The sequence below is a fragment of the Echinops telfairi genome, unplaced genomic scaffold, assembly GCF_000313985.2.
Source record: "Echinops telfairi isolate 266 unplaced genomic scaffold, ASM31398v2 ScPeMD7_7475;HRSCAF=8513, whole genome shotgun sequence".
Classification (NCBI taxonomy): domain Eukaryota; kingdom Metazoa; phylum Chordata; class Mammalia; order Afrosoricida; family Tenrecidae; genus Echinops; species Echinops telfairi.
This window is the reverse complement of record NW_022111379.1, coordinates 27,564,050-27,578,721: the sequence shown is the minus strand read 5'-3', so window position 1 is coordinate 27,578,721 and position 14,672 is coordinate 27,564,050. Positions and strand designations below refer to the sequence as shown.

Below are 14,672 nucleotides of genomic sequence, written 5' to 3'. Positions count from 1 at the left end.
GAGAGAGAGTGAGTGAGTCAGTGAGAGAGTGAGTGAGTGAGAGAGTGAGTCAGTGAGAGAGTGAGTCAGTGAGAGTGAGTGAGAGAGTGAGTGAATTAGAGAGTGAGTCAGTGAGTGAGTGAGAGAGTGAGTCAGTGAGAGAGTGAGTGAGTGAGTGAATTAGAGAGTGAGTGAGTGAGTGAGAGAGTGAGTGAGTGAGTGAGTGAGAGTGAGTGAGTGAGAGAGTGAGTGAATTAGAGAGTGAGTGAGTGAGAGAGTGAGTGAGAGAGTGAGTGAGTGAGTGAGTGAGAGTGAGTGAGTGAGTGAGTCTTTACATTAGTTTTTAATGTTTCTTTTTGAGGTTTTTCTCTGTTTTACTTTGGTTTTGTTGTTGATATGTGTTTGGTTTTTTTGTTTGTTTTGGTTTTGTATGTTTTTCTGTATATGAAATCCAAGATAAGTAAAACTATAGAGACAGTGACTACATTGATGATATCTTGTGGGATCTGCAAAGGGAGGTTGTGGGGAAATGGGGAGCTGTTAACAATGAGTATAAGAAAGAAGAAAATGTTCTAAAATTGATTGTGGATGTGATTGTACAACTCTTTTTAGTATGATTAAACTATTGAGTTGTATGATATGTGAATTGTATGCCAATAATTAAAAGACTCAAATGAATCCCTTCTGACTATAGGTCAAGATATTTAGTGGATTGCCTGGAAATTTCTATATTTCCACTAAAGTTTAAGACCAATAAATGAGTTCAGCCAGGTTTTGCGGTTGGAGGTGGGTGGCAAGCCCCCCACCACTAATCACAGGTTCGATAGGCACAATTGTACGGTTGAGATTTATAAATGTTATATTAAAGTCATCGAGAGCATGAGAGATCAAAGAGAGATTGAAATAATGGAGTCAGACACATTTCATGGTAGCATGCTCACCTCAGCCCCACTTGGTGTTCCATGTGGAGAGAGGGGGAAGGGAAGGAGGAACAAGGGAAAAGGGAACAGGGTAGCGAGGACAGAAGAGGAGAGAGGGAGCCGATGAGAGGTGAAGGGAGGAGCCGAGAGAGTGATCTTTATTGCTAACCCAGGCCTATATATGTTTGGCGGGGAGTGCAAGCCCACTAATTACAGGTAAAGACATGTCACAGGAAGGTGCTGCACTATAGGATATACAGCAACGAGAGGAGGACAATCTAGGGACATACACGCAATAGGAAGAGGAGGGATTGGGGGTATACATGTGACAAGATGAGCGGATCCTAGATTCAGTATGGCAGCTTAATTTTGGATGTCAGAGAGTCAGTTTGACCTGTTCCCTGGCTCCATTATCAGTAGGGTGTAAACACCTACAGGAATCAAATCAATGACTGCAAGCCTCTAGAGAGAAGTAGCCCATTGTCCTTAGCAGCAGAGGAGGGGGGCAGGGGCATGGCTACTGTAGTCTGGTGACTGATTGCCTCAAGGGAAGTAACTTTTACCATTAGCTGCAAGCAATGTCCTAAGTCTAACATATTTGGGGGAGACGACTTGGGAGAAATCTTTGTTTCCCACAAGGTTTCAAATTACAAGATCAATATATAAAAATAATTTGTATTTCTATACACTAGCAATGAAAAATTAAGCAAAGAACATTTCCATTGATTATAACATTAAAAAGAAGATACTTTGGGAAAAAAATTTTAAATCACATGTCTTATATGCTGAAAACTGCAAAATATAATTTAAGGAAATGAGAGATTTAAACAAGTAGAAATATTTTGTGTTCATTAACTGGGTAACTTAAGATTGTTAAGATTGAAATTCTTCCCAAATTGGGGTTTACACATTCAACACAAATCATATCAAATCCCACCTGACTATTTTGCAAAAATAGACAAGTTGACTTCAAAATGTATATAGGAATATAAGGGACTCAGTAACCCAAACAACTTTGAAACATAACAAAGTTTAGGACTTTTGCTTCCTGAATTCAAAATGTAGCCCAAAGCTGTGGTATATAAGACAAAATGCTACTGACATAAAGATAGATACACAGAACAATGGGATGTAATTAAGAATTCAGAAATAAGCCTACCTCTAGATGATCAGTTGATTTTCTACAAGATTCCAAGACCATTATTCAAAGAATGATCTTTTAAACAAAGATGGTAGAAGAGCATAGTATCTACATTGAAAACAATGAATTGGACTACCTATCTTTCATCATATTAAAGAAACAATAACAAACAGCTACAAAGAGTTAAAATGCAAAAGCTAAACCTCTTAGAAGAAATTATAGGGGTAGATCTTTGTGGCCTTGGACAAAGTATTGGTTTCTTAGATATGACACCAAAACCTCAAGTGACAAAATAAATAAATAAAAGGTAAACATTGCTAACATTAAATATGTGTACTTCAAGGACACCGTCAAGAAACTATAAAGACATCCACAGAATAGGAGAAAGGTTTTGCAAATCTGATAATGATCTTGTAACAGATAAGGACTTGTATCCAGAACGCTTATAATTCAGTAAAAAGGACAAGTTATCTAATCTTTTAAATGCAGCAAAGGATCAGACGACATTTTTCCAGGGAAGATAGACAAGTAGACACGTCGAAAGATGCTCAACATCCCTAGTTATCTGGGAAATGCAAATGAAAATCACACAGATTGCTATAAAAAAAGGGATTTTAGTAAGAATGTTGACAAAAAGTACTGACATTGATTTTGGGAATCCATAATGATGCAGCCACTTTGGAAATCAGTTTAGCAGTGTATTAGAGGTTAGAATATACAGTGACCGTATGACCTTGCAATTAAACTCAAGAGAAACAAAAATATATTTTACATTAAAAATATACTTAAATCTATTTAACATAAAAACATGCAAATAATTGTTCATAACACCATTATGCATAAGAACCAAATAGTGTAAATAATTAAAATATCCACCAAATAATGAATACATAAAGATAAAGCAATATACCTACACAATGGAATATTATTCCACAAGGAAAAGGAACGGGATATTGATATGTGCCATGACATGAATAACTCTTGGAGCAATGCTAATAGCAGCCAAACACAAAAGACCACTGATAGCATGGTGTATTTATATGAAATATCCAGATTAATAGAGACAGAACAGATTAATGTTTATCAAGGACGAGAAGGAAAGGAGAGTGGGGTTTGTTCTATGTAAATGTTCTAAAATTAAATAGCCATGATAGTTTCAAAACCTTGTGAATATACTGGTGTGTTAGGCCAGGTTTTCTAGAGAAACCAAATCACTGTGACACTCATCTATGTATATATATGAGCTTTATATCAAGAAGTAATTGTATACCAAGGAGGCATCCCAACCCAGTCCAACTCAAGTCCATAAGTCTGATGCTAGTCCATAAGTCCCTCCTCAGACTCACGTGAACCAGAATGCAGGAAGGTCACAGACCAGTGGGTGCAAAGTCATATGGATTCAAGGTAGGTGACAATATAGCAGGGCACCTACAGCTGTCAGGGTCAGGAGTACTCACAGAGGGCTACGCCTTGAGGCAGAGCATTCCAGCAGGCAGAAAGGTGAAAGGAGATTGAGAGAGAGACACAGAGAGAGACAAAGTTGATAGATCGGGAGGCTCCTCATTTCCCTGCTTATAAGCTTTTAAAATGGCCACATTCCCAAGGATGCATCACCAGGCTGTGACCTGATTGGCAGGCTGGACTCCACTGCTACACTTTTATAAAAATTCAAGTTGACGTACAAATCATTTAATTACCACAACTGACAAACACTGAATTTGCACATTTTAACAGTGAATTTTAGATGTTAAGTACATTTCAATTAAAAATGAAAAAGAAACTAATATCGATTTAAGAGAATTCTCTACAATAGCTGCTCACTTCCACTGTGTTATGAGAGGGAAAAAAGAGTAGTATTTAATTTAAATTACCAGGATAAAAAGGAGTTTATTGTATTTCATATGTCAATATCAGCATGTGGGACAAGGTAGACAATGTTTCATTACCTGGCCCGATCCTGAAACACAAAAACTCTCCAATAAAATAACTACATGCCAAGTTCCAAAACTATTTACTTGGACTACCAGCAAGAAGTCCTAGACAGACATCCTGCAGAAACTCTCTTCAACAAAGACGTGAGAAAACAAGTACAGGAGAAAAACCTGGAGAAAAGGGCATCAGACCTAAAGAAACAGGCCCTTCGAGTTACCGAGGACGAGAAGAGAAGCAATAGACCGGAGAGTACACAGCTGTTAATTTTGGTTAGGGGAAGATAGTGTACTACAAGGGAGAGCTGAAGACAAGGGGGGCAAGAAACAGGGCTAGCCATTGGGAAGTTGGGGAAGTTGTTAAGGTGTTGAATGCTAAAGGAAGGCTCTTCTATGTAAACACCCACCTAATTCACAATAAAACGTTTGAAGAAAAATGCCTCTTAGAGACATTTTTTAAAAATTTTAAGGCATTCCTTGCTGATAATGGATGATAATGTGAGTTTTCCAGCTTTCCTGTTATTGTTGATAGGTGTTGTGAAGCTGGTCCCAATGCTTAGTCACCCTTTATGCAACCCAACACAGAAATGACCTGGTCCTGTGCCATCCTCAGACTTTCCTTATGTTCGAGCCCCTTGTTGCACCCGCTGTGTCAACTCATCGTGTCAACCCTCTACTTTAATGAGACTGATTTCCTTCTCACGAGACTGTTGCCACCTGATAACATGTTTAAAGCAAGAAACACAGTCTCACCAGCTCACTTTTCAAGAATTGGCAGTATTGCTTTCTTTTTTTGGGGCAGTATTGCTTTCATAGACATGTTTGTTTACTTTGGCAATCTATTTGCCTTGGCAGCACTACAATTAAAAGACATTAATTCTTTATTGTCCAGATTTTGTATGTATATGAAGAATTAAAAATTCCACAATTTGTGTCAGGCAAATCTAAATTCTCAGAGTGACACCTTCAGTTTTTACTACTTAAAAAGACCTTTTGTAGTAGATTTGTCCAGTGTGATGTATCATTTAGTTTCTTGACTCCTCTTTCCATGGGTGTTGATTACCCAAGTAAAATGAAATCCACCTTCAATATTTTCTGCATTTATCATGCTGTTGTCTATTGGTCTAGTTATGAGATTTTTTGGTTTTCTTTATACTGAATTGTCATCTACACTGAAAAGGAAACCTATCCTGAGTGGACCAAGAAGGCCTGAACAGCTCAAAAAGACGGGGGGTGGGGGCAGGGGGAAGGGGTATATGGCAGAGATAAGGGGATTCTTGTTTGCACTGCTGAGAGAAGGTGAAAGAGTTATCCTACACTTAATAAGAAGGGATTTGTTTTTCTTCTCTGGGGAAAATTTCCAGCCTTTGCCAGTATGCTTTCTGATCCTGTTCCTGAGTTGTATTCTATTGATTTTTGTCCCTAGCTGTATCCCATCGTTTTCTTAAAAACTATTTAACTGTAATTGTGGTCTGAATTCAGTGTGGTCATTGCAATGGATTATCAGACCCAGCAAATAAGTAGAGTGCTGTGAGAGGGAATACTGATGGATATCAGAATTGGTGAAAAGGTTGGAGAATGGAGTTACCTCTGACCTCCACCTTATGTGTGTCTGCTTTGGACTAATTCTGGTCATTTTACCCTCCGAAGTGAGACACATTCTGACACTTCTACAATTTCATAGTAACCAACCATTTGTTAGAGTTGTGGTGCTATCAGTTCAGTATTGGACTGGTAATGGTAAGGTCAGTGGTTCAAACCCATTGCTTCTCGGGAGAAAGCGAGGCTATGTGCTCCCACAAAGATTTACACTCTCTAGAACCCTACATTAGGATTCAGAGTCAGAATCAGCTGGGTAGTAGTGGATTTGTGTGGGTAGAGGCATGAGTCACTGAGTGCTAATTACTAGGCTTAATAAGTTTTTAAAAATAATAAATAGTAATTGACTTGTACAGGAAGCTATTGATATATGACAACTCTAACTCTAATCATTTATTGGAATTTCCCCTTATAGTGCCCTGTTTTTACATTTATCTCATTACACATTCATTTACCTATGCCTCTTACTAATATTTGATGTATTTATTTGCTATAAAATATTTTAAGAATGAATTAGCTTGGTGGTTTAAAACAACAAAGTCCCTTAGTTTTAGGCTAGTAAACTACCAATGAAAATACAGGAAACTTTCAATGAGCTGGAATGGCAGATTAGTGACAGCAATGGAGTCAAACATATCAAAGATCAAGAAGATGACCCAGAACCTGGAAATGTTCTAGCTGTTCAGTTGTGCCTCGGGTCACCTTAAACTAGAACCTACGTAAGCAGACAGCAACAGCAATCTCCCTGAATGCTCAAACCCGTGCTTTTAAAATAGTAGGTTTTCTGTCTTGGTCTCAGATATGCAAAATTGTTTTTCCTATTCTGAGGGAAAAGTTCATGGAACCAATGTGGAATTAAAATGATTCTATCAATTCTGTCTATGAGTAAATATCTTGTGCTCAGCTGGGGCATAATTTCATTACACGCTAGAAATAGCTTTGGAGAAAGTTTTGAAACTCTAACTAGAAGCAACTTATATAGACTAGAATTGAAAAAAGAAAGTAGAACTACAGCTAAGATTATTGATGAAATTCTCCTAATATTGTGAGGGTTTCATCAAAATATTTCCTAAATAAACAAATAACTTCTTTCCATATCCTATTCTATATGTACTTTTTAAGGAAAGCACACTTTGTTATATTGTTAAAGATACATTATATCTATGTTATAGAATGATAATACCCAATTGTTCCTAAATTTAATTTAGGCAAAAATATTTGGAGTGAAAGGCATTGGCTAAAAAAATCAAGACTTTGGTACTCTTATACATTGCCAGTGAGAATTAAAAAATGGTACAACTCTTATTGAGGGGAATTTGACAGACTCCAGTAAAATTAAATATTTATCTTGTAGTCCAGCAAATCTACTTTGAGGCCAAATAATATGTAGCATTTAAAATTTGACTTCTGAAATATTTAACCATAATACATTTCAAATATAATCATGGCAGCTTGCTGTATCTGTTCAGTGATTTTCCTTTTTTCTATTTCTTCTAGGATAATATGAAGTTGAAATTTTGGAAACTAAACTTCCCTGTAAAACATATACATCTTACCCATGTAATTATTTTATCAACTAAAAACTTTTTAAAAGTCAAACAATTTTTCAAGCCTCTCTAAATGAATAATTAAACGTATTGTTTGGTTGGTTTGCAGATAACCTTTTTCACGCTGCTCTCCGCAGTGTGTGTCATGCTGAATTTGGCGGGGTCCGTTCTTTCCTGTCAGAATGCGCAGCTAGTCAACTCCCTCAAGGTCTGCCAGCTGGTAAGTAATGAAATGCAAATCTTGGGGTATTTTGTTTCAAAATCAAAGGCCTTGATTTTGAATGAGAACAATTTTTAAACAATGCATTGTATTCTTGGGTTTTATGTAATCTCTTCGTTTAGCTATTATGTTTTCTAGGTGTTTAAAGAATCTACATTCAGTTGATTCATTTATTTTTTTAATGGTCCTGAACCTCCAGGCCCAGCGAATTATCCCCCCAGGATATTTGGTCATTGTCTAAAAGTTTTCAAAATTTTGCCCCTTACATACTCCACCACATTCATGGATATACATGTAGCAAAGGTAAATCCAAATACACAAATATGCTTTGTCAAACCTCTATAGATTTGTGGGTGCACTCACACTCTTCCTTCCACACCTATTCTACCTGCGTGTCTATACAATCATCTGTTCATGGATCAATGTTATTTTAGGACTATGTGTATAACACTATTTGCCTCTGTTGCATTTATCTCTTGCTAGCCTTCCAGTGTCTTCATCTGCCACCATGATTTTCTCCTAGCCACCCTCTTATTGTGTATTGCCTTCCCCTTCACACAAATAAACACTTGTCTACCCTCTAGTCCCCTTTCTGTCTTCCACTCCTGAAACAAAGAATGTCCCTTTTAGTGTGAAAACATTTCTTAACTCTTTACAATACATGGAGTAACTCCGCTACTGTATTAGATAGCTGTTGTTGTTGTTGTTGTTGTTGTTAGTTACCATTAAGTTGGTTCTTACTCATATCAACCCTATGCACAACAGAATGAAACACCACCCAGTCGTGCATCATTCTCACATTTGAGCCCATAGTTGCTGCCACTATGTCATTCCATCTCATCCAGGGTCTTCCTCATTTTTGCTGCCTCTTCACTTTATCAAGCATGATGTCCTTCTCCAGAAACTAGTTTCTCTTGATAACAAGTCCAGAATATGTGAGATGAACTCTCATCATCTTTGCCTCCAGGAGCATTCTGGTTGTACTTCTTCCAAGACAGATCTGCTCATTCTTTTGACAGTCTGTAGGTACTTTCAATATTCTTCACCAACACCATTGTTCAAATGCATTGATTTTTCATTCAGTGTCCAATTTTCACATGCATAAATAGCGGTTGAAAATACCATGGCTTGGGGCAAGTACATGTTACTCTTCAATTACATCCTTGCTTTCCAACACATTGAGGAGGTCTTGTGCAACCAGACATTGATGGTGGATCCAACAGAATGTTGTTTTACTTTTTGTTTTTCACACTCCATTGTAATTCATACCGAAGGTTGCAATCCTTGAGCTTCATCAATAAATGCTTCAAGTCCTCCTCACTTTCAGCAAGCAAGATTGTGTCGTCTGCATATCACAGGCTGTTAATAAGCCTTCCCCCAGTTCTGATGCCTCACTCTTCTTCACGTCAGCAAGCGTCTCAGGTTATTTGCTCAGCATGCACATTGAATACGAATGGTGGGAAGATACAACCCTGGCACACACCTTCCCTGATTTTAAACCAAGCAATATTCCCTCGTTCTGTTTGTACAACTGCCTCTTGATACATGGACAGCTTCCAAATGAGCACCCTGAGGTTTACTGGAATTCCCATTCTTCTCACGGATATCCAGAGTTTTATTATGAAACACAAACATCTTTCTGGTGTTCTCTGCTTTCAGTTAAGATCCAGCTGACATCAGCAATGACATCGCTTGTTTCATGTGCTTTTCCTAATCCTTCCTGAACCCCTGGCAGCTCCCTGTCAATGCACTGCTGCCACCATTGTTGCATTTCAGTAAAATTTTACTTGAATGTGATATCAGTGATATTGTACTATAATTTGAGCATTCTGTTGGGTCAACTGTCTTTAGAATGGGTAATATGGATCCCTTCCAGTCAGTTGGCCAAGTAGTTGTCTTCCAAATTTCCTTCCATAGACCAGTAAATGCTTCATCAGCTTGTTGAAGCATCTTGATTGGTATTCCATCAATTCCTGGGGCTTTGTTTTTGGCTAATGCTTCTTGTACAGCTAGGCCTTCTTCCTTCAGTACCACTGGTTCTTGCTCATGTGCTACCTCTTGAAACGGTTGAATATTGGCTAATTCTTTTTGATACAGTGATTCTGTATATTCTTCCCATCTTCTTTTAATGCTTCCTGCATCATTCAATATTTTGCCCATAGAATCTTCCAATATTTCAATTTGAGGCTTGATTTTTTTCCTTAGTTGTTTCAGTTTAAGGTATGCAAAATGTTCTTCCTTCTTGGTTTTCTTTGCACAGTATCAAACATTTATTCATATTCTGATTATATAAAACTCTTATTCATAAGACAATACTAAAAATTTATAGCATATTATAAAAGCAATAGCAAATTGTATTGATGTTATAGATATTTGACTATAGGAGTTTGTTTTATTGTTATTTGTAGATAATTTTTGACATATCCTCAAGATATTAAAATTTATAATAAGCATGTAGATATTGAATTTGTGTCTGGGTTTTTTTTAACATTGGATGAACATAAAATGTTTATCGGTATATCACGGTCATTGTTTCACTTTCTTCTTTTTCCACCTATTAACAATGTCTTACCTGTACAATGTCTTCCTTTTCAAACTCACCAATCCCACATGAAACCACCCTACCATGGCAATTTTATCTTCTCCATTGCCCATGTTCTCTTTTCACAAATACTATTATCCTTCATAAAAAGATATTGAGTGAATGAAGAGGAAAAAAATAGATATTATCTTCCAGGTATAAATAGCTCATGTGAGCTTCTGAAGCCACACTTGAATGTTATTCTTGGACTCCAGAAAAAATTGCAGCACTATTCATAATAACAAAATAATGGATACAACCTAAATACCTATCAGTGGAAGAATATTTAAACAAACTATGGTACATACATACAACAGAATACCACAGAATAATGATAAATCTGCAAAATATCTCATAACATGAATGAACCTGGAGAGCATTATGCTGAGCGATTTTAGTCAATCACCCAAGGACAAATATTTGATTAGACTATTATTGCAATAAGTCAAGAAAAGTTTTCCATATTAAAAGAAACACTATTTGATGGCTATTGCAGTGAATTATATAATGTGACTTTTTTAGCCAAATTCTCTAACTCCTACCAAATGATTTTTCCCTGAATCGGTCTGGTTGGAAGGTGGGGGGAGATACTGATAGTATTCACATGTGAGTAATTGTGAGCAGTCTTCCCTTGAGTGTTATGTATAAAATGATTTCCTCTGGAAATCAAGAGGAGGGATTTTATTACCAGCAAGATCCAGGTGGGGAGCTGTCCTCTGTGAACCTCCTGGATTCCAAAGACAGCTATGCCCTCAGAGGAGCAGTAATAGAACCAGCAGCCAGAGCACAGAACAGAGGGATGGACTTCCCAACACACAGAGTGAGTTAAGATGCGTGCTTTTGGGAAGAGAGTGACGTGCGGAATGGGGTACTTACTTGGGGAAGTTGGATTTGCTGACCCATGGAAGGGGGGCAGAGTGCCTTTGGGCTGAAGCTTCCTGAAGTGGAGTGACCCTGGGCTCTTATTTCAGGGAGTTGGATTTGCTGACCCAGCGTTTAAGCTTTCTGGTTGATGCTTACAGCAGAGTTCCATTGAATTTATTAGCAGATTTGAGAGAACTCTGTAACATGTCCTAATAACTCAGCCCTGAGCATTTCTCATTGCCATCACAACTTGTTAATGTCCTTAATAAATCCATTAATCATGAGTTTTGTCTGTGAGGTCTGTATGGCCATTACAGTGGATATTAGAACCTAGAAATCAAGTAGAGAACGCTAATTTAGATAAAACAGTTACCAGGGCTGGAAGGGTAAGTTAGGTAATATACAATAAAGGAAGGCTGACAAGAAAAAGGAAGAAAAGAAGAACGTGTTGAAGACTGGAAGAATGTGATAGATTTTATATCAATTTGGATGGACAACAATTCTCAGTCCTTTGGCAATTAAGATATAGTAATCCTGCAGGACCATTCATTAACGAAGTATGAATCTAGGAAAACTGGAAGTCATCGCAAATGAAATGGAACACATAAAGCTCAAAATCCTACATGTTAGTTGGCTGCAATGGACTGGAATTGGCCATCTTGAATCAAATAGTCATACGGTTTACTCTGGCGGAAATTACAAATAAATAAGTAAAAGAGGAATGGCATTGCATTCATTGTCAAAAAGAATAATTATTTCAAGATCTATTTTCAAGTACAATGTAGTCTGCAGTAGGATAATATCTATATATCTGCAAGGTAATATCTATATACCTACACTTATATACTTACCAAATTAATTCAACTATTACTCAAATTTATGCATCAACCAATAAAGCTTGTGATTAGTCCGAAGCTGATCAAATATATGATCACTAAAAAACAAGCTCACTGCCATCAACTCAATGTCAACTCATAACAAACCCCCGTGGGTTTCTGACACTATAACTGTTTATGGGAGTAGAAAGCCTGTCTTTCTCCTGTGGAGCTGCTAGTGGTTTCAAACTTCTTACCCTATGGATCACAGTCCAATGTGTAGCCACTATGCTACCAGGAACCCCCTGCAACCAGTATGTGTTGATAATTATTGACAACTGGTCAGTAAAAGTTGGAAACAAAGAAGAAGGAACAGTAATGGGAAAATATGATTTGGTGAAAAAGTGAAACTAGAAATCATGTGATAGAATTTTTTTAAGACCAATAACTTCATTGAAAATACCTTTTCTAAACAACATAAGAGATGAGTGTACATATGGACCTCCCCAAATGGAATGCCGAGGAATCAAGTTGATTACAAGAAGAAATGATAGAGAGATTCAATATTAACTACCAAAAGGAGGCCAGCTATTGGAACAGGCCATCAGTTGTAAGGTAAGGTTGAAGTTGGAAAAAATTAAACAAGAGTTACAACACAACTTTGAGTGTATCACACCTGAAGTTCAAGACCATCTTAGGAATGGACTTGATGCATCGAACCTGCTGAGCTGTGAGAGGACATTAAGAGCATCATACACAAAGAAAGGAAAACGATTTAAAAGACAAGAAAGAAACAAAAGATAAAAGTGAGGCAGAAGAAATTCTGAAACTTGTTCTTGAACATAGATGAGCTAAAACAAATGGAAGAACGGATGAAATACAAGATCTAAACAGAAATTTTCAAAGGCCAACTCGAGAAGACAAAGTAAAGTGTTACAATAAAATATGCAATGACTTGGAGTTAGCAATCCAAAAGATAAGAATTCAGCTTATCTCAAGCTCAAAAAGCTGACAAAAATATTCAGACATTAAATTGAAATAGTGAAGAATTGTATGGACAAAATATTGAATGATATAAAAAATTGAAGGAATACACAGAGTTGTTGTACAAAAAAGTACTGGTTGACATCAACCATTTCAAGAGGTAGCATATGAGCAAGAACCATTGTATTGAAGGAAGCAGTCCAAGCTGAAGGTATTAAGAAATTGAAACTCTAGCAGTTGGCAGAATATCAATTGTAATGTTTCAGCAAGCTGATGCAGCACAGGAAGCACTTACTCATCGATGACAAGATTTTTGGATGACAATGACCTGACAGACTGCCTGTAAGAGATACCTATTTGTACCCATTCCAAGATGGCCCAACAGAATGGGGAACTTATCAAACAGTATATTTTTAATATCACATACAAGTACAGTTTTGCTACATCTTATTTAGAATGGTTGCAGCAGTACATCAACAGGGAGCTGACAGAAATTCAAGCTGAGTTCAGAAGATGTGGCCCAAGGGATATCATTGCTGATGTTGTATGAATCTTGGCTGAAAGCAGAGAATACCAAAACTATGTTTGCTTATGTTTGTTTGTTTGTTTTAATTTTTGAAGACATTTATTAAACAGGGAGTTAACATATGCATGGTCTAAGTGTACTGTAGGCTAAAAGAACACCATCCCTTGTTTCTGTGGGCAAAAGGACTGCTGTATGTGTACATACTCCAGTGCCATTTAAAAAATACTGTAATTATAATTTACGAACTTCCAGAATTTAAGTGACTGAGATCTCCTGCTGCAACATAGGAACAGAAACTCCCTTTGAGAATCATTTTCAGTTTGGACAAAAGTCCCATTGCTGTGTTCTAAGGATCACTCTGTAGAATCTTCCATGATCCCCATGATACGAGGCAGGCATGTTTCAACAGCCTTTCAGAGACGACATCATGATCTCGTCCACAAGGAGAATGTTGGTAGCTATCACAGTGCAGGAATGTAGAAGCTGTTTCTTTACGTAATAGTTATCCCATACACCTGTTTTAGCGGTCACCATTGGCTCACCCATGTTCAAATCGACACCCACTAGCTGACCAGATTCTGAATGCTCAGTCCAAACTCTTACTAGCGTTTCCTGAAGGTCAAATTCGGAGTTCTGAGCAAGCACCTTGGGTATAATGAGCAACGCGTCTGTTTGCTTATGTTTTATGGTTATACAAAAGCTTTTTGTATCATAACAAACTATGGATAACATTGAGAAGAATGGGAATTCCAGATCATTTCATTGGGCTTATTTAGATCCTGTGCATAGACCAAGAAGCAGTCATTTGAACAGAACTTAGTAGATACTTCATGGTTTAAAAATCAGGAGACGTGTGTGCCAGGGTGTGTCCTTTCACTACGCTTATGCAGGGTTGCTAGAAGGTTGCTGTGTGTCAGAATGTCCTCAACGGCAGTGAGTTTGGATCCGAGTATTCGGTCTATATGCTGTAAGTGAGAAAATGGATTATATTTAGAAGAGCATGGCATTACGGTTGGAGGGGTGCTATTAACAACCTGCAATATGCCGATAATACAATCTTGCTTTCTGAAAATGAGGAAGAATTGAACCAATTGCTGAAGAAGATCAAAGAATGCAGCCTTTCACATGGGTTATAACTCAACATAAAATGTATTAGTGATTACCTCAGATGTGTTATGCCATTGGGTGTCACCGTCTTGATTTTTGTTACATGTTTTTCTGTTCTTTGATATATGACACCCAGGATTGATGAACTGTTAGGGACAGCAAGTAGATAAGGGTTTCTTGGGAGGTGGGTACAGTGATGGTTGTGTTGGGGTCCACAAGGGAGACGATGTCAAGGAGACCAGGAAGGAAAAGAACATTTGCAAACTGAGTATGGTAGCAATTGTACACTATTGCTTGACGTGATTGAACTATGGAATGAAATGATTATGTATTAACTCCCAATTAAATAAATAAACAAGAAAGCAAATATCCTCACACTGGATCAAAAGACACCGTGATAAACAGAGAAAAGCTTGACGCGATCAAGGATTTCTTTCACGGAAGCAGCAGTCAAGAAATCA

General features: G+C 37.5%; 1 protein-coding gene across 1 annotated transcript in view; it reads left to right on the top strand.

The window, feature by feature from the left end:
• FAM189A1 (family with sequence similarity 189 member A1) overlaps positions 1-14,672 on the top strand; it is a 166,035-nt gene that overhangs the window by 53,657 nt on the left and 97,706 nt on the right. The window contains exons 3-4 of the mRNA XM_045285786.1: positions 7,065-7,127; positions 7,224-7,334. Of these exons, the coding sequence (XP_045141721.1) occupies positions 7,071-7,127; positions 7,224-7,334 (168 nt within the window). The 5' untranslated portion in view covers positions 7,065-7,070. The remainder of the gene's footprint in view (positions 1-7,064; positions 7,128-7,223; positions 7,335-14,672) is intronic.